A 24,411-nucleotide genomic window follows, 5' to 3' on the forward strand; every position below is an offset into this window, starting at 1 on the left:
AGTGGGGTCTGTTCAGTGTTAAGATGAGCGAGTTGAGATCTTGTTGCTGTTTAAAACTATCTGATGGGAGCATACAGAGAAGATGAAGCCAGACTCTGCTCAAAGGTGTATTTTGATAAGGTAGGAGGCAACAAGCACAAGTTGAAACATAGGAGAATTTGGTTAGATATTAGGGCAAACCTCTTAATTGTGAGGGTGGTTAAATACCAGAACAGGAGCCTACAATGGTTGTGGAATCTCCATCCTTGGAGATACTTAAAACTGGAATGGCCATGGCCCTGAGCACTCTACTGTAATGAACTGTTTTGTGCAGGTGATCCTCTCAGGTGCCTTCTGGCCTAAACTCAGTGATATTTCTGGTCCTTTCTTTAGTAAGTGACTGCTGCTGGCTTGCCTACCAGAGCAGAGATCTGCACAGACTGTTCTCAGATGAGTTGACTGCGTTGCTTTTAAGCTACATGTCTCGTAATACTCTGTGTAACTTTTATCACTTGATCTAACAGGGGTCTGTTAGATTCCTAGTGACTGTCCTGGGAATAAAATACAAAGGCTTGTATCAATTATTTTTTCTTCGGAAGTACACTTACAAATCCTAGGGAAGATTTCATAATTTGAGGGGAAAAAAATGTATCCGAGACAGTGGATGGGTGTTGTGTGCAGAATGGTATGCATGTATTTTTGGTTTTGTTGGATTAACGTTTTAAATTCCTTTATTGAGACGTGCTTCGGCACACTGTCTGACGTGGTATTTAGCATCTAAGCTGTATGTCATCTTATGTGAAATTGACTGATGTTTGTTGGCAGATGATGATATTATCGTGCAGTATTCATGGTCGGTTTGCTGAATGAATTATGAAGTTCAGGTGATGTTGAAGTAGTGGTGTGGCAAGACATTGCTAAATGACTTATATTAGCGTTTTCCAGTTTATAAGTTTCACAACAGCTAACTGCTGTGCTAGTGTCATGACTTTCTTTCTAAATGTGAAGTGTGTTAAATCTGATGGTATGTGCTCAGAACTGTTGTCAAGAGAGCACGTTCGTCTGCTTTATACGTAGTGTTGGAATGAATGCCTTTTGTACTACAGAATTAAAATGGGGAAAGTAATTTTTATGTTATGGATTACTTGCATGAACAAGTGGTTTTGTGATTAGAAATGCTTGATTGTAAATTTTACGTTGTTTGAAGTCTTGTATTTGCAGAAGGTAAAGTGGGAGTGCTAGTTCAAAAATGGAAAAAAAGTACTGACATGGAAACAGGTTTTGTTCCAATGTATCTCCTCTTCATCTGTGTGAAGAGCTCTTCACCAGTATGGGCAGATAAAACTCCTGAGTGTATAATCAAATAATGAAATAAATAGGAAAGGTTATATTTCATTTTTTCAGTCATGCCTTCCTGAAGCTTGAGCAGAAGTGGTTTTGTCAGAATTAATTTGGCTGAAGCCTTTAAAGGTGTGTTTTGCTTTTTATTTTTGGTGTATGATGGATACCAAAATACTCAGTTCATCGTTTTAGTTACATTGAAATAAATGGCACAAGTTCTATTTGTTTCTTTAGGGCAAGGTTTTGTTCTTCTGTGTTAGCTGGAAAACTTAGTGGTGTTGAGATTCTTCCTTTTGTCAGATTTTTAGAGCAGTATCCCTAGCAGAAGTTCAGATACCAAAGACTTGCTGGTACTATTGCATGTGTAAAGACTAACACAAAAGATAAACCCATCTCAGTAGCTTTCAAGAGAACAAAGAGAGAAAAAAGATTACCTAAACTTTCAGATTTGCCAGAAAAAGTTTTAGGTACCAATGTGGAGAAGTGGTAATTTCACAGATCAGAGTCATTGCTTAGTTTTTTTCTTAGGTTTTTTTTTCTCTTATCATCCATCTGCAGTACACCATCTCTCTTTCTCTTTGGCTTTGTCCTATAGCTCTAGGTTATCCTTGATGTACATATTTGTAGATTAGTAATTAACTACATAAATGATTATTTCAGAGATAATACTTTTCTTTCTGGGTGGTGTATGATCTCAGTTGTGCTTGTCGGCTTGGGGAAACTGAATTTCTGCTAGATGTTTATATAACAGGGGTCACTGCAGTAAGTAGAGAGAGCTCGTGGGAACTAGTAGAGGCACTCTTCTGGACTTTGCTCCCACCAAATTAAAGAAAACACAGTGCATGTGCATTTGCCCTGCAACAGTTCTGAACTATGATGGACTGTTTTATCAAGGGAAAAATAAGTAGAGGTCAACTATTTACTTTTCTGTGTAAGAAAATTGCTTTTGAGTTCTTCCTTAGTATACTACACTGGATTAGTAACTCCCTGTATTTCAAATCTTAGAATGCAACAGTTTGTTTTTATTTTTATTTTTATTTTTGCTGCAGTGACCATAGTATAGTTACAGTTCTAATGTACAATGGCGTGTCTTGTTTTAATAATTATGTTAAATATTCAGCTAAATCCAGACTAAAGCACAAAAGAAACTCCAGCATTGATGTTGTAATTATTAGTGATGTGTTGATTTACCTTACAACTTTTTTGAGATGCTCCTATTTAACATTCTGCTTGGAAAATAGGAAATTACTATTTTTTGAGAGCAATACCTCTCTCTGTTTTTTGTACTGCCTTTTTCTTCCCCAATCTCTTCCTGTCTTTGCTCATGCAGTTCCCATAAAAATGGCAGGAAATGAAATATGATTTTTAAAATTGTTAATGTGAAATAATTGTGGTTTAACACTCTTCACTAATAATCTGTCCTTAAATACAGGAAACAGTGTTTCTAATAGTCAATTTCCTAAATATTTTCTTTCCTTGCTATTCTGTGTTTTCTTCATGTCAGTTCAATGTCTAGTGATTGCGATGATGAAACCTTTTGTGGTGGGTTGACCCTGGCTGGATGCCAGGTGCCCACCAATGCTGCTTTATCACTCCCCTCCTCAGCTGGACAGGGGAGAGGAAATATAACAAAAGGCTCCTGCATCAACATAAGGACAGGGAGAGATCACTCGGCAATTACCATCATGGGCAAAACAGACTTGTTTGGGGAAAAACTAATTTCGTTTGTTACCAGTCAAATGAGAAATACAACCAAATCTTAAAGCACCTTCCCCCCACCCCTCCATTCTTCCCAGGCTCAACTTCACTCCTGAATTCTCTACCTCCTCCCTGGCCTCTAGAGGTGCAGGGGGACGGGGAATGGGGATTGCAGTCAGCTCATCACATGCTGTCTCTGCCGCTCCTTCCTCCTCATGGGGAGGACTCCTCACACTCTTCCCCTGCTCCAGCGTGGGGTCCCTCCCAGGGGAGACAGTCCTCCATGAACTTCTCCAACGTGAGCCCTTCTCACGGGCTGCAGTTCTTCACAAACTGCTCCAGTGTGGGTCCCTTCCATGGGGTGCCGTCCTTCAGGAACAGACTGCTCCAGCGTGGGTCCCCCGTGGGGTCACAAGTCCTGCCAGCAAACCTGCTCCAGCGTGGACTCCTCTGTCCACGGGGCCACAGGTCCTGCCAGGAGCCTGCTCCAGTGTGGGCTTCCCATGGGGTCAACAGCGTCCTTCAGGCATCCACCTGCTCTAGCAGGGGGTCCTCCACGGGGTGTAGGCAGATACCTGCTCCACCACCCACAGGCTGCAGAGGGACAGCCTGCCTCACCATGGTCTTCACCTCAGGCTGCAGGGGAATCTGCTGTGGCACCTGGAGCGCCTCCTCCCCCTCCTTCACTGACCTTGGTGTTGCCAGAGTTGTTTCTCTTACATATTCTTGCTTTCATCTTCTGCTGCTCCTCCCCTCTGCCCGCCCCCCCCCCCCCCCCCCCCCCACTTAAATCTGTTATCCCAGAGGGGCTACCACCATTGCTGCTGGCCTTGGCCAGTGGCAGGTCCATCTTGGAGCCGGCTGGCGTTGGTTCCATCGGACATGTGGGATGCTTCTGGCGGCTTCTGACAGAAGCTGCCCCTGTAGCCCCCTACTACCAAACCTTGCCATGCAAACTCAATAAGTCTTTATTATGTTGTTTTAAATAGATGGGAGTATATGATAGTCACAGATTTATTACTGAGTGTGAGAATTAATTTGCTGATGGCATGTATTACAATGTTATAGTGTTTTCTTATTAGCAGTCAATTGTAAAAGGCTAGTAATAAAGCATGTGAATTCTGAAGTCATGTAAATGAAAGCAATTTCTCTTGCGTACAAGAGGACTGTTAAACAGTGTAGTAAACTGAGAACAGGTGCCTGCTTCTAAAATTGTAAAAGCCATGGGGGTACAAGAGTAGATCTAGAAGAGAATTACATAAGGTAAGGTGGTTTTGGTACCTCTAGGTACACTCTGAAAAATAGTAAAAAGTCACATAGACAATAGTTCTTTATTCCTTCTGGGAGTAACTGAAACTTATACTTTGTTTAAATCCATGTACTATGTATTTTTAAAAGCACAAAACCATACCACCTTTATATTAGTTAACAAATATTTGTACTGTGTTGCCTAATTTCAGCCTTTTATTATAAGCTATACCTGAAAGTGTAATGTGGAGATTCACCATTTTTTCCCCCATTTTCTGTTTCAGTTGTTACACTGTATGCTACTCTGGGAGGCCCAGCAATAGTACATGGCCTAAATGAAACAGAGGTGACCACCATCATTACTAGTAAAGAATTGATGCAAACAAAATTGAAGGTCAGAAGACTGTTCTTTGTCTGTCTCTTTCCAGTGTATCTGTTATTGTTAAAAGGCCTGGTTACATTGCACAGAAAAATGATTTAGTGCCTTTCTATATGATTTATTGCCTTTCTATAGGGCAGACACTTCTTTTAGAGTAAGATTTATGTATCTGTCTTCATGTACAGAAAAAACAATAAGTTAGCCTTCAGTGGGATTTAGGCTTCTCCGTAAGTTTGGAGAACAGGATGAGCAATTTGCTCTATTTAAGAGCTGCAGTGCTGCCTGGAACAACACCTTTAGAAGAAACTGCTATGGTTTCTGGGTGGATTTAGTGCCTATAAATTTAACAGTTGAAGCAAATGGGAAGAACAGAAAAGTGTATAAGCTGTATATGAATAGCTAAATGTGATCATCCTCCTGATTTATTGTTGGATGTTTTCCCAGGAGAGAATGGCTCTTAAATCTAAAGATGGATGCTCAAAGAGTTAGAGCTGTTTTCCAGTGCTGGTGAAAGCTTATTAAACATTAGAACAGTCAAAAAAAACTTTTTTGACTTACTGACCCAGATCGAATACACAAGTGGAACAACTAATCTGCATGTGTTACATCATCATGTGTTTTGGGGAAACTAGACCTTTCGTATAAGAAAATTGTTTTAATTAGAAACTGTTGCTGAATTTTGAATGAGAATTTCCCAAACCTTATTTTTTTTAAAAGTTATTAGAATGACAGTATATATACAATGTGTATTTATTTCAGCTTGCAGTAAGAGAATTATCTACTTCTGCTAGAGATGATGATAATCTCTTCTTCTGCTAGAGCACTGATAAATGTTTTAAAACTCGCATTTTGCTTGAAATGCTTAATAGTGCTTAACTAATAATTTTCCATATTTTTGATAGCTGTTGCTTGCTTTAAATAGCATAGTAATCAAGGAGCAGCATAAGAATTATTGTGAGCTCAGTGTTGCCTGTTTCTCTGGGTGTTCTATGAGAGTGGAAGATCAATTATCTCTACAAATCATTGCAGTCTTATTTGTGGGCTGTTCTTGAAATAAGACCCAGATCAGTAAATGGTTGGAAAGGTTTTTGGACTTGTAAGTGGAAAGTTCAATCACTCCTGCAGACCTAAATGTGGAAAGTTTCAAGCTTTGCAGCTGTACGAGCTAGACACGTTTATCCTCTGATATTTTAAATCCTCAGATATTTTATGTCAATGCTTTTTTAATGTATACAGTAGATAGGGGGTGTGTTTTAGGTTGTTTTTTTTCTTCTTGGCACAAACCTCACGTATGACTTCTGAACACATGTTCATGTCCACAGGAAATTGTTTCTCAAGTTCCACGACTGCGACATATTATTACCGTGGATGGCAAACCAACAACATGGTCAGAGTTTCCCAAGGGTGTCATTGTTCACACTATGGCTTCTGTGCAAGCGATGGGGGCCAAGGCAGATACTGGTAGGCTATCTCTTCTTTCCATTTGAATAATCTCATCTGTTGTCCTACTTTGACCCTGTTGAGTAAACTTGGGGAAATTGCAGATCTCAAAAAATTATGTAGTGATTAACTGCATTAATAAAATCTGTGGGGTTTTTTGGCTTGGTTGTGGTTGGATTTTGGGGTGTGGTGGTTTTGTTTTTTAACAGGGTAAAATGCTTTTAATAAAAACTGTCTTCTCCACAACCAAGAGTCACATGTTGAAGAATAATTCTTAGGACGAGCATTTAGGCCAGGATAGAAACTTAGAAAGCATTCTTATCATCAGACATATAAAGCCAGATTATTTAGAGCACACAGACAAGATTATTGTGCATTTTATAGCAAAAATAAACAAACCAGGTTATTTGCTACCATTAATTTTTGTTAAATTCACAAATAACGAAATGTAAAATAGCCATTTAAAACTTGGTTGCTTTTATTGCATTTCTGAAAGTATCAATCTACTATGTAAGTTTCTTGAAATCTATTTCCAATTTATGTAACAATTTTAGAATTGGAATTCAGAATTTCAGAAGGGGTTTTAACTTATCATAAATTTTTATTCTTGGCTCTGAAGAGCTACTAAACCTAGTATCTTAGCATTTCATTATATTCAGTAGTTGCTTTTTTCTGTTCTTATTCTTTGTGTTTTCAGAATCTTTTAACCACTGAAGGCACATGGATATTGGATTGAATTTTGTTTTAGGAGTAGGGTGGGCAGTTAATCCATCTGCTGCTGATGTTCAGGGGAATGGCAGGTTTGCTCCCAACATCATGACCTCTCAATTTCTTTAAAGGATGGCTTTTCCTTTTTGATGTACTAGTTTTATGTACTATTAAAACTGTTTCAGACACAAACAGAAAAAAATATGGCTATAATTGATTAATTCCTTGAGATTTGTTAATCTATCACATACTATACATTATAGTAAAGAACATTCTTTGTCACGTTAACCATTCATAAGTTGTGGAATACTACAATGAGTTGTTTATGGTTAAGTATGTTCAATTAATATTACATTAAGTACATGAGCTGCTGCTTATGTGTTTTTCCTGTTTGTCTTGTGGGATGGACAGGATTCAGTGAGTAGGAAGCTGTTAAATATGCTTTCACTCTTCTCATTCAGCGTGTGCATTGTGCAGCACATATTGCGTATTATGCAGTTTTTTTCCTTTCAATAAACACAGTTTTCCCATTTTCTTGCTCTCAGTGCAAGTATTTAAAAAACACTTTAATCCTATTAAATCTATTGAACTTCCTTTAAATATTCAGAGAAATTTGACCTCATGCTGGCTCAGCAGTGCCTTGCTGCAAGTGTTGCAAATGAGGCAGCATGTTTTTCCCCTGCTGGGGAGCACCTGAGAAAGTAGCTTTGCAAACAGGGATTGACCCTGTGGTAGCACGGAACCAGTGCAGCATACCTTCCTAAGGATGTCAAACTCAGTGGCATTTTGGAGGAGCCAAAGCTCTGCCCATTTTTTCTCTCCTCTGCAGGAATATGAGAAACATAATAGAAAAAGTATTGTCATAGTAGATGAGGACAATCACTCAAAGTATTGCTCAGCTAGTACAGAGAAGTTCCTACTCTTTCTGAAGGCACTTAAGCTTGACAACAATCTTTTTAACCAAAAGCAAAATGTAATAGCAATAGTCCTGTAGTGTTACATTGGAATGGCTGCTGATATATGTTAGTATATCAGATCTCCCAGTCTGACAGGCTCACCACACGTTATATGTTCTCATTTTTCAACACAAATTACAGGAAACAAACAGCAAGCCAGGCCTGTGCCTTCGGATATTGCGGTGATTATGTACACAAGTGGATCCACAGGAGTTCCCAAAGGAGTTATGATTTCCCATTGCAACATAATTGCTGGGATAACTGGAATGGCAGAGAGAATTCCAAATCTGGGGTATGTACCAACAGTTACGTACCAGCAAATAAAGAAGTCATGTAGTTTCATATTTTAGATTAATTACTGTGTAAAATATTAACTGTTTTATGTTGCGTTGTCTATGACACGTTGTCATGGTTTGAGGCTGGGCTGGCCACTAACAAATAACAGGCGCTCTCTACTAACCCCTCTCCCCTTCCAAAAGGGAAAAGGAAAGAGAACAAGGGAGAGAGGCTTTATGCTTTAGAAAAGAAAACTAAAACAGCTTTAATGGAACAATAACAATAAAAGAAAAGATAATAATAAGAATAAGGAAATAATGAAACATATACAATATGTACAAATACACACAAAACCAATACCGAACCCAACTCCCCCAACCTGATGACAATACGTCACCACCACACTGCAGGGCTGGCACTGGGGCAGTCCCAGGCTGGACTCTGCAGCAGACAGGGACAGGAGGCAGGAGCTGGACTCGGACACTGGGTTCAGGGATGCACGGATCGGGATCGACGACAGAAGAACAGACAGAGTCCTCCTCAGATGTTGGCCATCGAAGAAGAGAGTGAGAGCCTCGTGATCTCTGTTTTGTACTGAATATGACGTGTATGGGATGGAATACTCTGTTGGTCAGGTTTGGGTCACCTGTCCAGTTCGCTTCTCCCTGTAGGTGCGATGCTTTTCACTCCTGGCACCCCAACATGGAGTACAAGATTTAGCAGTGACCTTGGTCACTACAAGAACAAGTATAAGTGAGGGCCTCTCTGCATCCCATTCCTTGGTACAAACTATAAACATCAGGCCTTATCACTGCTAGAAGCAGTCACTGTCTGGAAAAACATGCTGCTGTTTCAGAAAATGCTGTTAGATAGAGGAGACTTAACTGAAAAGTTAAAGCACTAAACCGGAATTAGTTCTGATTTAGTCCAAACCAGGACACACATCATACAGTGCTCTGATGTCTGACCATCCTCCAGTACTGCATTAAGCGACACGACTGCTTCATGTGCTGTTGTTGCCTCGTCTCCTGTATGTGGGCAAGACTGGGACACAAAAGCCTGTGAGGCTGCCTTGCACTAGAATGGTTGAAAGCTTCCCTAAGCAGTACTTCCTTTGGTTAGTGTTAAATTCTGTGGTTTCTTTCTGTTCGGAGCAGCTTTTAATCTTGTCCACAGAGTTGCCTTTGCAGCCATAGCACATGGTTAATGGTCTTGGGATGAGTAAGCATCACACTTTGTTCATGCCTTAAACCTACGGTATACAATACACAACTTCTGAAACAAAATCCATGCTACTTGAAATGTGTTCTTAAGCTTAAAGGCATTTTTCCACTTTCTCTAGTTCTGCAGTAAGCTCTGTGTAGATTTAGCTTAATGGCTTATCTGAGGTCTCTAATGGTACAGGTAATAAACCTATCTTTTAAAAATTCTTCACAGGGAAAAAGACATCTATATTGGCTATTTGCCTCTAGCCCATGTTCTGGAGCTGAGTGCTGAACTTGTGTGTCTGTCTCATGGGTGCCCCATTGGTTACTCTTCCCCTCAGACTTTAGCTGACCAGGTATGTTGTAGATGTAAGCCCTTACAGTAAAAAAAAAAAAAAAAAAAAAAAAAAAAATTACACCAGATCTTTGTAATACTTCTTAAAAAATATTACAACACATTTTCTTTTCTACAATTCATGAAACAGTATCGTGGTTATGTCTGGTACTCTGGACTAGTTTTAATTGCTAGAATAGAATTTAAATGAAGAAGATTATTTGAGAGATGTGCTATGTCGTTTTGTTGCTCATGCTAAAAATCTTGAATGTGTCTGCTAGTAACTTATTTTTCACTTTAGTCCTCCAAAATAAAGAAAGGAAGCAAAGGTGATGTTACTACGCTTAAGCCAACCCTAATGGCAGCTGTACCGGTAAGTAACTGAAGGATAAATAATTTTAAAAAATATTTTAAAAATATAATTAATAATTCAAAATGTTGAACAACAAAATTAATGCAATGATCATTTAAATAAAAAAAGATAGAACCTTTGATGTTAAGCTGGCTTAAAATAGTATTTTGGATATTTACTTGTGTGTTGGGGATAAACATTCATAATACAAGTGTCAATTTTTTTCAAAGTTTAAATAGCCATGGGGATTAGATTGCCATTTTAATGAGTCATCTATTGTTCATCATAATAAATGAATGGAGTAAAGATAGCTGGCAGCAGGCAGCTTGGAGTTAACTAGTGCTCCTGTTCAGGTGTTCTCCTTTCTGTGAACATATTGCTATCTCTTAGCAATGGAAGAGGACGCAACCTGGCAGTAGGTTGTCATCTGAAACCCACTAGAATTTCTAGATCATGTTTCTTTTTTGTTGTACCGAATTTAGGATTTCTGTTTCTTTGAGTTAAAGTTAATCTTTTTATGTAACTAGGAAATTATGGATCGGATCTACAAAAATGTCATGAATAAAGTGAATGAAATGACTAGTTTCCAGCGGAATCTATTTATATTGGCCTACAACTACAAGATGGAACAGATTTCCAAAGGTTACACTACCCCGCTCTGCGATAGGTAATTTTAATTTTATTTTTAGTGGCACCAAAAAAATGCTTATCAAAGTCTTACCACAGGAACAGTATCTGATTTTTTTTTGTGTGTGTGTGTGCTTTTCTTTGTTGTAATGTTGACACTTCGAACATGAACAAGTCTGTAATTAAGTGTAAATTGAAACAACAAATCAGTAGTTTGTGCGATGTTTTTAAATACTTACTGATACAATTTAAGTGAGTGTTATTTAACTTGAAACTGATTGGAGATTTATATTGATTGCATTATTTTCATCAGGATTTTAATAATGGTTTTATACAATTTTTGGATATGAAGGGAAGTCCATTCCTATAGATAACTGTAGACTTCACATTTTCACAGAAGTGAATCACAGAGTATCTCAAGTTGGAAGGAACCCCTAAGGATCATCAAGTGCAACTCCCAACTTCAGTGAGACTAAAGGATAATATGATAGCAAAATTTATACAGCTTATTTAAATTATAATTGAAGAGAAAATCACAGAAATCTATGTTCTCAAAACATTTAACCCATCTTCAAATTAGAATGTGGAAACAAGCTTAGAAATCTCAAGTGTGTTTTTGAAAACTGAAATGTGCTCCTTCAAAGTTTTCCTTGAATGCCGTAGAAGTTTATTTGAAGATGGTGGAAACTTTCAGTTCAAATACAAAATTAGATACTCTCTTTTTTTGTTTTTAAGCAACAAATATATACTCTTTTCTTTGCATTTTAGCCTTATTTTCCGGAAAGTACGAATGCTGCTAGGTGGAAAAATTCGCATCCTGCTTTGTGGAGGAGCTCCACTCTCTGCAGCAACTCAGCGGTTTATGAACATTTGTTTCTGTTGCCCTGTAGGACAGGGGTATGGACTCACTGAATCAGCAGGAGCTGGAACAATCACAGAAGGTTGGTGCATCCCACAGAGTTCTGTGATCTGTGCTGAGCAGATACTCTGCTTGTATCATCGTTGGCAGTCTGTATTAATTTGGTGTATGCCACCAAACTTAATGGGTGAATCCTGGGAATTACTTGTAATCATAAATGCATACAACAGTAGGAGTACTAGTTTTGACACAGTGTGCTAGAGCTGGTGACCTACATACAAAATAAATGTTCTCCTTTGTGATAGAGAAACCTGTAATAGTGTGAATGGGATTTTGGCATTATTGCACTTACCGGTTGAACTGAATAAATTATTTCTAATTTTGGTGAGTATACTGAGACATTAGGAAAATAAAAAAATGGAACTCAAAAGTTCTGAAACTGCACCAGATTTTCATTTCATATAACAGAACTTTGTGGTTTTGGTTGCCTTTTAGTCCTAAAATTTCACTCGTACTCAGTGGTGGCAGAAACAGTCAGAGCTGCTGTTTTTTGGCAATGATGTGACCTACCTAGGAATCGTATGAGGAGTAGCCTTAGCTTATTACTAGATTATGCCAGATTGTAGAACATGTATTATGTTCCTTGGTGATCCACAAACTGCTGTAGTGTGGTTTTTATTCCAAGAGGTCTTTGGAAAAGGCTTCTTGAGTAGCTTGGAAAAAAAAACCCATAGTGAAACTGTACTACAAATGATGTAGTCTTCAGTGATGCTCTTCTGGGAAGGTGCCCAGATGCAGAAGTATTTGAGATTGAGATTTCAGGAAAGTGGATCAAAATATAGAATCCCAGAATTGTTATGAAATGTTGCTACTTATTTCAGAGTCCAGCAAACACTATTTAAAGTTGTGCCGCTTCTGAAGCGTGATCCATGTGGGTGGCTTACTATCAAAGCTGTGGTGTTATGACTGGAGGTACCTGTAAATACAGATGTCTATTCTTTTTGCAGGCTAAGGATTTTATCTACATTACCTTGATAGATCCATTGCTTTTCTTAGAAGCGCTGTTCTGTGAATTAAAGTTCAGAAATAGTTAATTTTCACTAAATAAGATGCGTGACAACAAAGATTTTTCTGATTGGTTTTGCTAATTTTTTTTTTCTGAAAAATGCTCTTTTTAAAATTCTAGTTTGGGACTACACTACAGGGAGAGTGGGAGCACCTTTGGTCTGTTGTGAAATCAAGTTAATGAACTGGGAAGAAGGTGAGAATTTCTGTATGTGATAGTGTGTTTGTAAGAACTTTATGTAGCTTTTTCTATTGGGCTTTGCTCAGTAGTAGTAATCAGAAGACTATTTCTTGGCTTTCTAAATTTTAAATACTACTATTACCTATAAAAGTTTTATCTTGGGGGAGAAAGAAGGTGAAATAAATTCCTTAGTGGTTTTTATACTTACAGATATCTAGCTAGAAGCTATCAATGCAAGTGGCATTTTGACTGGGTTGTATTATGACTCTCTTTAGCTATACTGTTTCTTTTATCCAGTCACTATAACTGTGTAAATGTGTACAGTGTTATACCTCTTTCTGATTTGGATCAGTATTCTTGCACGACAGGGTGCGGGTCTTGTATGTTGTGTCTTAGAGGTGCTGGATTCAGGAAACTTCAACTGAAATGCATGCATGATAGCTTCTGTTGCCATTAAGAAATTATTTTGAATATTTTTATTAATAAAATCATTAAAAAATTGACATATGGAGTGGAAGCCTGCTGGATGCTACGTAAAATATATTAATGAAGTTTGAAATGTATTTAGGTAATTTCCTTTCACTGTAGGCTTTTATGTGTGGTAGAGTAGAAATATGTAATACTTCAGGGTGTTTTGGGACCTTACAGGTGTTTTTTCTTTCCTAAAATGAGGCAAATTTTTTATTTGAGCCTGTGTGAAGCTGATAACGCATGTCAGTCCTGGCAGAAGGATTGCATAGAGGTAGCATTTGCCCTCTGCATGTGTGTGAATTTCACTGTTTGTAAAAACACATGTTAAATAGATGTGTATATGCTAGAAAGAATTGGAACTGCCTCTTCTCTTACTGAACTATTTATGCAAGTGGTAACTTTGGCTAAAGACTTAGTAAGGTGTTTAGTTCTATATTTAAGTAGTAAAAATAATAGGAATTCTTGCTTTGGAATATATTTTAATTCTTGTTAACTTAATAAAAACCATACTTTTAGGTGGATATTACAACACCGATAAACCATATCCTAGAGGTGAGATTCTTATTGGAGGGCAAAATGTGACCGTGGGCTACTACAAAAATGAACTACGAACCAAAAAAGATTTCACTGTTGATGAGAATGGGCAGAGGTGGCTCCATACTGGAGACATTGGAGAGTTTCATCAAGATGGATGTCTAAAAATTATTGGTGAGTTGTTAAACTCAGGTGAACACACATACACACTTTTCAGGGCTGCCAAATACTGTAATTAACAGCAACAAGACAATCTCTGTATCTTGGCATGCAGTCTAAAGCCCTACCATGTGTCCCAGGGAAATTCTGATATGTTAACGTAAACTTAATTGTGTGTTTTACAAGCTGATTTTTAAAACAATTCCTTCCTTTTAAAACTGTCTTAGCATTGACTCTACTGTGTTTGTGAGACTGGGTAGTAATTAGAGAGTTAAATATAGGCTAATCAAGCTAGATAAGCTGCCTTAGATTTTGTAAGTGTGGAATTTGATTCAGTGAAAAGGCTCTCTTGGTAATACGTGCTCAGGAGTTAAATAAGCCCTTTTTTTGACCTTGCTATTCTTTATAATAAGAATATCCCCTTACCATAAAAGAATTGGGGAAAAAACATAACTAAGGTAAAGGCATTATACATAATCCCGTGATAGGCTCATGATTCTTTGATGCCTGTAGGCACAAAAATAGGTGCCCTATAAACTACCAGATGTGTCTCTTGAAGTCAGTGGGTGATACAGGGTGCTCTTTATTCCTGAAAACTAAGCTTGTTTGGTTTATTCTATGAGAAAAATCTTAGGTCCCACTGCAGCTGCCTTGCATTGATCAAACAGGTCAGACAGCTACAGAACTACCTTGCCTGGTTGCACAAAGCAGCGTGAAGGTATATAGCAAAGGAGAGGTACTCCTGGCTCTGCTGTCACAGCTAGGTGGGTAAGGCCCTGTAGATGCCTTTGCTTTCTTCGGGTTGCATACAGTAAACTCAAGTAATTTGGCCTTAATTTTTGGTTCCTGTTGTGTTTCAGATAACAGACGGACAGTTGCTCTTTAAATATGGATTTAGCCTGGGAATAAATAACAAAATGTCACCGAATGCTGCATTTCCTGCCTTAAGCATCTGGACCAGACAGCACAAAATGTGTGCTTCTAGCCAAACACAGGCTTTTGCGTAATCCTAGTTGTCTTCCACTTACATGCCAGTACAGTCATATAGGAGACACTGTTCTAAAGGCAGAAAATGCATGGGACTGAAATGTGTCTCATGTTTAAGTGAGGGACAGATTGATAAAATACAAAGTCTGGAAGCCTGATGTTAAATGTTTCTGGTACATTCACCAAACATGAGTCAGCTTACCTTTTGGCATTTATACGTACATTTCAGAAAAATATAAAATCACTGTCTAAAAGTTTTGTGTTCTGTAATTAACGTCCAATTCCTTTTTTTCCTTAATAGATCGTAAAAAAGATCTTGTAAAACTCCAGGCAGGAGAATATGTTTCTCTTGGCAAAGTAGAAGCAGCTCTAAAGAATCTTCCACTGGTAGATAATATTTGTGTGTATGCAAGCAGGTAAGAGGCAGCTGGTACTTTGTTATTGCTGTATTCTTTGTCTGTCCTACTGAAGCCGTAAGCAAAACTTTTTGCCACTCGGTGTGGAATTTTTTAAACCAGTTGAAAAAGGATTTTGCGTGTAATACAATGGAATAACTTTCTCTATCAAAACAAAACGTCTGAAATGTATGTGGTTTTCTCCTTTCCCATTTTTTTCATCATTTGTTGGAAATGCCAAGAATGGGTCACTTTCATTCCCCTTTCCTCAATCTGAAAAGCAGCTGAGCTCTGACTGCATTCCTAACAGACATCACTGAAGCACTTCAGAGATTATTGCCTGTAGAAGCCCTAGGACACCTTGTTCCTTGATGTATTTAGCTGTGATCTGTTCTTCAGAGGAAGTATTGTTGTACTTCAGAGAAAGGTGGGGAAAAAGAGCCACCAACAGCCCAGAAGCTGGCTTGCGCATTAAGAATACTTTTTTTTAACCCCTGCAGTACACAGGCAGAAGCCTTGAAGCTTGAGAGAAAACACTCTGTAAATACTATGCAAACAATTAATAAATTATAGTCAAATGTCCTTTCCACTTGCTTTCTACATGTACTACTGAATTAGGCATTTAAGGGCTCAAACATGTCTTAAGTTCCTATTTCTAGAATTTCATACCTGTGCATAATAGACATACATGTATAAATATAGTTCAGGTGGTCTTTGTTTCCTGTTGTCATTTTGATGTTTGGAAAGACATTTTGGAGCTTCTGAATGATCAGAAATACTCTGATTTCCAGTATGTCCAAAAAACCCCCACTTGATAGCTTTGAAAGAGGCCAGGAGAAGCATACCAGAGAATTGCTCAGTGGTAATAAATAGAAAATTAACTTCTGGTTTGTTCACCTGGTTCTCTGTGTTATTTTGTGTGTGTGTGTGTGTGTTAATTAATGGTAGTCATCCTGTAACTTCAGTTTTGTCAGTTTTTGTATCAGTAGGCTAACGCACATTGGGCATGCCACTGCTGAGAGAACTTCCGTTATCTTAAGCTTTATTTGTGGTTTTGACCCATTGGATGAGTCTCATGTTTGCTTGCTTTGGCTGCCTGAGGTTATGTGCCTGTTCTGAGCACCCTCTGTAGTCTGTGGAGAAAGTGCTTCCTAGAGATGGTGATTTCTGCTCTTCTAGTATTGAAGTTCACTATTGGAATTGTACCATCAAATTCTGTGTTAGCTTTGCCAGGTCAACATAACATTGGAGGCTAAAATGTCATTGTCAGATAGGCACTTGACTCTGATAGTCTGTGTCTTGTCTAATACTTGAAAATAGGAAAACCTATTGGCAATTTTTAAAGGTAATTTACAAACAGAGCCCAAGTACATTCCAGATTGGTTTTGCTGCTGCTGTATTTCTTAATACTTTCATGTGTGCAGTTTGGCATAAGTAGCCATGTAATACAGATTCTCTGAATGATTGTCCATATGTGCATTTCATTGTGGGTATATACTCACCTCAGCAGTGTGAGCTTGGAGACTTTTTTGTTAGTAGTGCCTATGACCTCTCTTATATCCTATCTCTCCTTGTATGTTGCCTGGGTGATCTTATATGCAAGAGGAATCCTTCATTTGTAGCTGTTCTGTCTCCCACATACAAAAGGACAAGGAGGGCAGACTTTTACAAATGGATTAAATCTGTGGTTTGACCTTAGATCTTGGATGCAAAGCTGCTCTGAATATGGTAGTAGGGAATTGAAAATGTTTGTATGATATCACTGCTTCAAAAGCTGTATTAATTGACTATTCAATCAAAATACACAGTGAGATAAGGGATAAAACGTTTGCTGAAAGGAATCATGATGAGAGCTACTTCACAGGAGACTCCTACTGCTTTATCAGTACTTCATCCATCCAAATTGTATTCAGTGAGTCTCAAGCATCATGTCAGAAAAATGAGTAGTTCACTTATCTGAGAAAGGAGCAAATATGCAAAAAACCCAAGGGAGTTCTCAGCAGGAAGCTCAAAGAGAGCTGCTAAGGACCAGACTTCACAGAATAGCAATGGTGATACTGACATATAGTGCCACTGTATGTGTCTCTTACCATAGGTCTGAGGGATGTGCTTGGATAGGATCTCAAGCACAGGAAGGAAATGAGGATGCCCAGTGTAGGAGACACATTTTTGGCAACATTTAGTGTGGAGGAGATGACTAAAGAGGTCATGAGAATCAAATTCTGAAAATTTCTTCTTTGTTATGACCTCCAAGACTGAAGAAGCTCTGAAGAAACTAGCAAATTCAAAAGATCTGCACAAGGAATGCAGAGAACACTAAATTGGGTGGTAATGTTGATCTGCTTAAGGGTAGGAAGGCTCTGCAGAGGGACCTGGACAGGCTGGATCGATGGGCTGAGGCTGATGCTGTAACGTTCAACAAGGCCAAGTGCTGGGTCCTGCACTTGGGTCACAACAACCTCAGGCAGCGCTACAGGCTTGGGGATGAGTGGCTGGAGAGCTGCCCAGCAGAAAAGGCCCTGGGGGTGCTGGTCGACAGCTGGCTGAACATGAGCCAGCCGTGTGCCCAGGTGGGCAAGAAGGCCAAACAGCATCCTGGCCTGTATCAGAAACAGCATGGCCAGCAGGAGTAGGGAGGTGATTGTGCCCCTGTACTTGGCACTGGTGAGACTGCTCCTCAAATACTGTGTGCAGTTTTGGGCCCCTCACTGCAAGACAGACATTGAGGTGCTGGAGCATGTCCAGAGAAGGGCAACGAAGGTGGTGAAGTGTCTGGAGAACAGGTCTTGTGAGGAGCGGCTGAGGGAACTGGGGTTTAGTCTGGAGAAGGAGGCTGAGGGGGGAGACCTTATTGCTGTCTGCAGCTACCTGAAAGGAGGTTGTAGTGAGATGGGTGTTGGTCTCTCTTCCCAAGTAACAAATGACAGGACAAGAGGAAATGGCCTCAAGATGCACCAGGGGAGGTTTAGATTGGACATTAGGAAAAATTTCTTTACCAAAAGAGTGGTCAAACACTGGAACAGGCTGCTCAGGGAAGTGGTGGAGTCACCATTCCTGGAGGTGTTCAAAAAACGTGTAGGTGTGGCACATTGGGACATGATTTAGTGGGCATGGTGGTATTAGGTGAACGGTTGGACTTGATCGCAGAGATCTGTTCCAACCTAATGGTTCTATGATTGTAAGGAACAGTAGTGGAGAGGCAAGTAGCTGCTCCAGAGAGAAGACGTAATCTTCATGATACTTCTCGGGACAAACAGTGCTTTAGCATTTGAACCACAAGTGAAGATTTATCTTAGTGGTACAGAATGAAAAGCTACGCATTCTAGGAGCTGTGAGCTCCTTTCCAGGAAGAAGAATAGCTGGATGAACCCATTTTTGCAGAGAAAGTATGCTTCTACTCAAGAGGCTGAATTTTAGATGAACTGAAAGTTTGAGGCTTACCCAGCCAACTGATGACTTCTATATGCCATTAATCCCTGGAGACACTGGTGATATTGCTGGACATAACTTTAAGCATGTCAAAAGACTACAGGCACCAGGGGTGAAAGTGCCAGAATCCTCTGTGTTCTGGATGCCTTCATACAAAGTATGTTCACGTTACAGAGTAGACCCTAGACAAAGTTATAGGGGTTCAGTACAGAGTATAGCATGGGCGGGGGGGGAGGGGAATCCATGAGAGGCAGACAGAAAGTAAAATGCAAGCTAATATGAAGTATATGTGTAAGTACATTCTTAGTAAGAGAAAAATGAGAATGGTTTTGAGTCAACCAACAGGCAAATCTTGTTGACAGACGATGCTGGGGAAGTCTATATTTGTAAGGGACTTTCGCATACTCTTCACAGCTGCCAGTAGTCAGATGCTCATTACAATTCATACCAGTAACAAAGGAGAAAATTGCAATGTACAGTAACCAAAAGGCTATTTAGAGTTAATATTTTTAAATTATCTTGGAGATGTTAAAGGATAAGCTAAAGTAATCTCCCTGCAGGGGTTAAGGTTCTGTATTTTGCATTAATGCCCTCTCTGGTGAAGGATAGAGTTGAAAAGATTTAATAAATATGTAAATGGTTAAGGTGGGACAGGACCAAAGGTATGGTGGAAGACAGGATTAGAATTCAGAGCAAGCTTGACTAGATGGAGACTCGCTTGGAAGAGGGGAAATGTAAATTATACTTACACCTAAATAAACTGCAAAAATACAGGCTGAGGACCACCAGCTCGTAGTTCTGTAGGAGCTGACGTGAATCAACAAGTGTCATGGTGTTACAAGAAGGTAAAAAATATGGCATAATCAGATGTATAGCCTACAAGATGCATGATGATCTTTTTGTTCTACTGAGCATTAAAGGGTCTGGTTTCCACATGTAATGCTTCAGAAAAGGTGGACCTCTTGAAAAGAGTCCAGGAGAAAAATGGGAACATCTGGGCAGAGATCTGTGATGTATGACTTAAAAGGAAAGCACACTGCTTAAATTCCTAAAGAAACTTAAGAAAGGAAGGAAGACTAGAAAGGTGAGAAGGGGGAAAAAAACCCAACCCAAACCAGTAACAGTCTGTGAGTGAATAAATGGCTTCTGTGGAAGGGAGAGGAACATCTGACTATTGGCTGTATGAAAATACAACTGATGTAAACTGCAGAGGGGAAGAGTTAGGAAGAGCCATCAGGAACAGCTCACCAGGGCTAAGAATAATCAAACATTGGCACTAGCATTTGCCTGATGTTTAAGAATGGGTTAGACAAGCAACTGTTGGATTTAGCTGACCTTGCTTCAAGGCAGGTGAATGAATTAGATGATCTTCTGAGATCGCTTTCAGTGCTCCAGTTCTGTGATCGGCTTTGGTAGAAGGTGTAGAGTTGCTATGTGAGGTTCTGTTCATGTTTTCCCTAAAGTTTACACCATCTAAAAAAATCTTGGAATACCTATTTCAGGGTGAATTGTGCTTCCATGTTTTCCAAAAGCTTTGAGATCACAGCTTCGTATGTTCTGGGCCTATCAGGAGCAGACAAAGATTGCCAACAGTAGATTGAGTGTATGGACAATCCCTTGAAAGAAAGAGAAGTCACTTCCCTTACAGAAGCAGGTGTTCTTTGAGATGTGTTGTGCATATGCTCATTCCACAACCTGCTCTCCAACCCCTCTTCACTGCAGTCCTCTACTCCTCTACAGTATCTGGATTCTGCAGTTGAGAGGAAACTGAGGTAGGGAGGCCGCACAACAGTCTTCATACCAGGATGCAAAACATGAGGAGAGGCAGGGCGCATTGACATCGTGTGGGTACTGCTTCTCCAAAGCTTTGAGCATGAGATACAGTGGAATATGCATATGAACAGCACACCTTGAAGCAATCCCGTTGCTGTAAGGTAAGTAGCTTCTCTTTCTACTTATTTTTAAGCAGGCAAAGGTAGTTTGTGTATTGTTTCAGAAAAACTATCAGGTAAACAAAAGCCAACTGTTAAGAGCAATATCTCTGTCTGAAGTACAAATTTCCCAACTTGAAATGTTGTATTTTTGAAGACTTGTTAGGCTTGCAAAATTCATACTAAAGTACATTATATTTCTCAGTTTCCATTCTTATGTCATTGGATTTGTTGTGCCAAATCAAAAGGAGCTTGCAGAACTAGCTCGAAAGAAAGGATTTAAAGGAACCTGGGAAGAGATCTGTAACAGTCCTGAGATGGAGAAAGAGGTACTGAAGGTGCTAGCTGAGGCTGCCATGGCAGGTGAGTAGCTGGGTTAGATAATATTAACCTTGTGGACCGTAGTGTCTGTGAAACGTAGCCCCTAAATATTTCCCTGACTGTGTCTATTTCATAGAGCATATATGAAGTGAAATTTTCATACAAAAAAAACCTATCAACAAAACGTAAGTTGGGTCAGTCCTTTTGGTTCATGTAACTTTTGGTTTTTACCATGGAAAGAATATAAAGACAGGGCAAACTTAAGTTGAGAGAGAGACCAGATGTATGCGTGAGTGTGTGTCTCCAAAAGAATGTGGGTCATCTGTAGATCCATGATACACGTGTTGAGTGTCACAGTCTCATGTACCCCATACCTTTGCAGAGTCAAGCCCATGGTGACAGAGGGTCTTCTAGCTTCCAGTCACTTGCACCTGAGTGATTTCCTGAACGGAAAGCAGTGTCTTTGTAGTTAATTTTCAGTAGACTTTGCTTCGATTAACTCTTCTAGTCACCTTTTAAAGTTATGTAAATATTCTCTATCAGTATCCATACTATCTTGTGGCAGAGTTCATGTGAAGAAATGCCTCTTGGTTGCCATCCGCTGTTCCAGTTTGGTTCTGCTGAGCTCTTATATGGAAAGAGGCAGTGAACAGTCACAATGGCAGTTGTGATTTTTTTTCAATGTCTATTATACTTCCCCCTTCAGCTGTATCTTTTTTGTGCCAATAGGTCATAGTTTAGCTGTTCTGGTGCAGAATGAAACAGTGGCACAGTGATATTTTGATTGTTCTTTCATAATAATTTCTGCCTTGTTTTTGCTTTTGACCATTAGTAAGCACTGAGCTTTTTCAAGAAAGCTGTCAGTTACAACCACACAATGTTTTTTAAATGGTCATTGTAGATGTTTGTTTTTCATATTCATGCTCTTTTACACTTTTCTGCGATGATTGTTTTCTGCTCTCTGTTTTGCAGTTGCTCAGTATCATAGTGTCCTTCTGCACCTCTTTGCAATTTGTCCTCATCTTTTCTACCCTGCATGTCTTTATACTCCAACAATCTTTGTCTTGTAATCTTTGTCTCTTCTCCATATTACTTGTCAATATATTAAACTCTATGACTAGTATATTTGGAGGCTTCTGTTAGAGGCACACACTCTTACAATGAGTGCAGTCTCAGTATTGCAGCAGACTTTTTTTTTTTGCCCCATGACTAGTCCATTTTTCTTCACTGCATGGAGCATATGGGCAAAGTCATTCTAAAAAGCTGCTGGGATGGAGAGCTTGGAGCATGTACACAGTCACTTTCCTTTTTTGTGCAGCACTAACTACTCTAAAGAGAATTAAATGTGTTCTTAAAATTCATGAAACAATATTTGATTTAATCCTGATGTGTTCTTACACATTTTGATGTTATTTTATATTTGGGGTTGTTTTTCACTTCAGTATCATAGGCTTTACCTTTAAAGTAATAATATGATTTTTTTTTTAGTGCTAAATTGCAAAAAACCTCAAACCCAGTGATTTAGTGTCAATGGGAGTAAAAGGTGCAGAAAAATCTAAAAATGACAGGTTGCACAGGGTAATTATGTATTTGTAGATCTTTTTTAACCTGAATTTTTTTTTTTAATATTGCCTATCTGTTTTGATTACTTTTCTTAGAGTTACTCTATTTTCTTTTCTTAGTGTGAAACCACAGGAGAAGCTTTTGCAAATGTTAGTATTTTGTGCTAAAGGTATAACAGGCAGAGCACTGTTCTGTTTCGGAAAGGGGAACATCTACCATATGAATTTCCTTTCCTTGAACAATTTAGGACTATCAGGAAAAAATAAAAACAAACAAACCACAAATACCTTTCCCCCCCCCCCTTTTTTTTCAAGCTTAAGTAGCATGGATTTTAAGACATCATCTCCAGAAGATGAGTAACGCAACACTGATATGGCAGCATATATTTTGAGGATGTCACTTCCATGCACTGAGGCTTTTCTGAAGTTAGGGAGCAGCACAGATACCAAACAGCTGGGGTTTATTTCAGTATTTCTGTGAAAACTGGAGAACAGTTACTGGTGGATCCTATCACTTCTACCTGTGACCACGTGGCTTTCCAAAGCTACCCAGGTGGGGTTTGAGGAGCACTTCATTTGTCACATGCTTTTCTGTGTGAGAATATGGTTCCTTCTTTTGTGCTTAATTGTAGAAAAGAGGTTACATTTATGTTTTGTATTAAAAAATGTTTACTTTTACAGCTAATCTGGAGAAGTTTGAAATACCAGTAAAAATTCGTTTGAGCCCTGATCCTTGGACCCCTGAGACTGGTCTAGTGACAGATGCGTTCAAACTAAAACGCAAAGAGCTTACGGCATACTATCAATTGGACATTGATCGAATGTATGGAAAAAATGTAAAATAATTATTTTTTCTGCACCACTTTGCTACAATGAGCTTGGATCAAATAGGAAATACTTGAATTGCTTGTCTCAACACTTGAGATCAACACACAAAACCACCATTCCTCATCTGCAGCTTGAACTGTTACTTCTGATAACATCACCGTGATGACTGGCAAGTTGAGTAAAATGTCACGGCAGCAAACTTGTGTCTGTCTCCTTTTTTTCCAGTTTTCTCTGCTACCTTGTCAGTCTGTGGATTTTCCCGAGTCTTTTTGGGAAACCATGATTCTGAAGCCTCAAGTTTTTAAACATTTATAAATCCTGTATAATGTTTTATTTGTATCTTTAAAATTTGGATGTATATAGAGAGGACTTGGCTATATAAGAAATGGTTATACTGGGGGCCTTTTTTTACCTAATTATTTAAAGATAAGAGGGTATTGGTGTTGTGACGTTATGTACATTGAAAATGCTTGTAATGAGATCATTGTTAAACAGAGGACCAGGTTACTTGCTGCTGTGCTATTTTTCTGTGTAAATCTGAGAGAGAACCTGTTTGACATGATGTAATACACCTTCAATATGTGCCTAATGGTTACTTTTATTTTTATCTGAAAATGAAAAGATGGTCATGGCACAGCACTGCATAAAGGCAGGTACTCTTGCAGGTGTTAGTTAAAGCTTGTTTAATAGAAAAGATGCTGCTAACACAGCCGAAATTAAACTTAAGCATAATCTCTCGAACACAGAAACTCTGTTTTTAAATAGCTCATGACCATTTCATCCAGCAGTTGAATTATGTAGAGCGGATAAGAACTCTCAGCGTTAATTTCGCTTAACACTTCCGAAGTTTGACAGCGCCCTTTTAGCAGAGGGCCGGTAACAACTTCTGTCTTTCCTCATCAGGTTTGGACTTCATAGTGGGTTTGCTCATTTGTTGTTTGTGAAAGTCTGGCAAGACCCCTGTTCTGTCCTAGCTGCAACCCAAATCTTACTGAGGGGGATTTTTAAAGTCATAATGACAGTTATGTTCTCAGCTCACACAGTGCCTAGCTGCCCTTTGTGCCATTAAAAATCTCCCTTTAATTCTGTGTTCTTCTGTTTAGCTTTTTTTTTTTCTTTAAAAACAGATATTCAAAGAGTTTGTTA

At 39.0% G+C, this 24,411-nt stretch overlaps 1 protein-coding gene across 1 annotated transcript in view; it reads left to right on the forward strand.

Moving 5' to 3' along the window:
* ACSL3 (acyl-CoA synthetase long chain family member 3) overlaps positions 1-23,680 on the forward strand; it is a 32,917-nt gene extending 9,237 nt beyond the window's left edge. Inside the window, exons 3-14 of the mRNA XM_086467725.1 lie at positions 4,551-4,660; positions 5,968-6,106; positions 7,891-8,041; positions 9,463-9,586; positions 9,866-9,937; positions 10,444-10,583; positions 11,312-11,484; positions 12,589-12,663; positions 13,636-13,827; positions 15,101-15,215; positions 20,760-20,917; positions 23,119-23,680. Of these exons, the coding sequence (XP_086323851.1) occupies positions 4,551-4,660; positions 5,968-6,106; positions 7,891-8,041; positions 9,463-9,586; positions 9,866-9,937; positions 10,444-10,583; positions 11,312-11,484; positions 12,589-12,663; positions 13,636-13,827; positions 15,101-15,215; positions 20,760-20,917; positions 23,119-23,282 (1,613 nt within the window). The 3' untranslated portion in view covers positions 23,283-23,680. The remainder of the gene's footprint in view (positions 1-4,550; positions 4,661-5,967; positions 6,107-7,890; positions 8,042-9,462; positions 9,587-9,865; positions 9,938-10,443; positions 10,584-11,311; positions 11,485-12,588; positions 12,664-13,635; positions 13,828-15,100; positions 15,216-20,759; positions 20,918-23,118) is intronic.
* Positions 23,681-24,411: the final 731 nt, after the last annotated feature.

The sequence above is a fragment of the Leptosomus discolor genome, chromosome 7 (genome assembly GCF_034619465.1).
Source record: "Leptosomus discolor isolate bLepDis1 chromosome 7, bLepDis1.hap2, whole genome shotgun sequence".
NCBI lineage: Eukaryota > Metazoa > Chordata > Aves > Leptosomiformes > Leptosomidae > Leptosomus > Leptosomus discolor.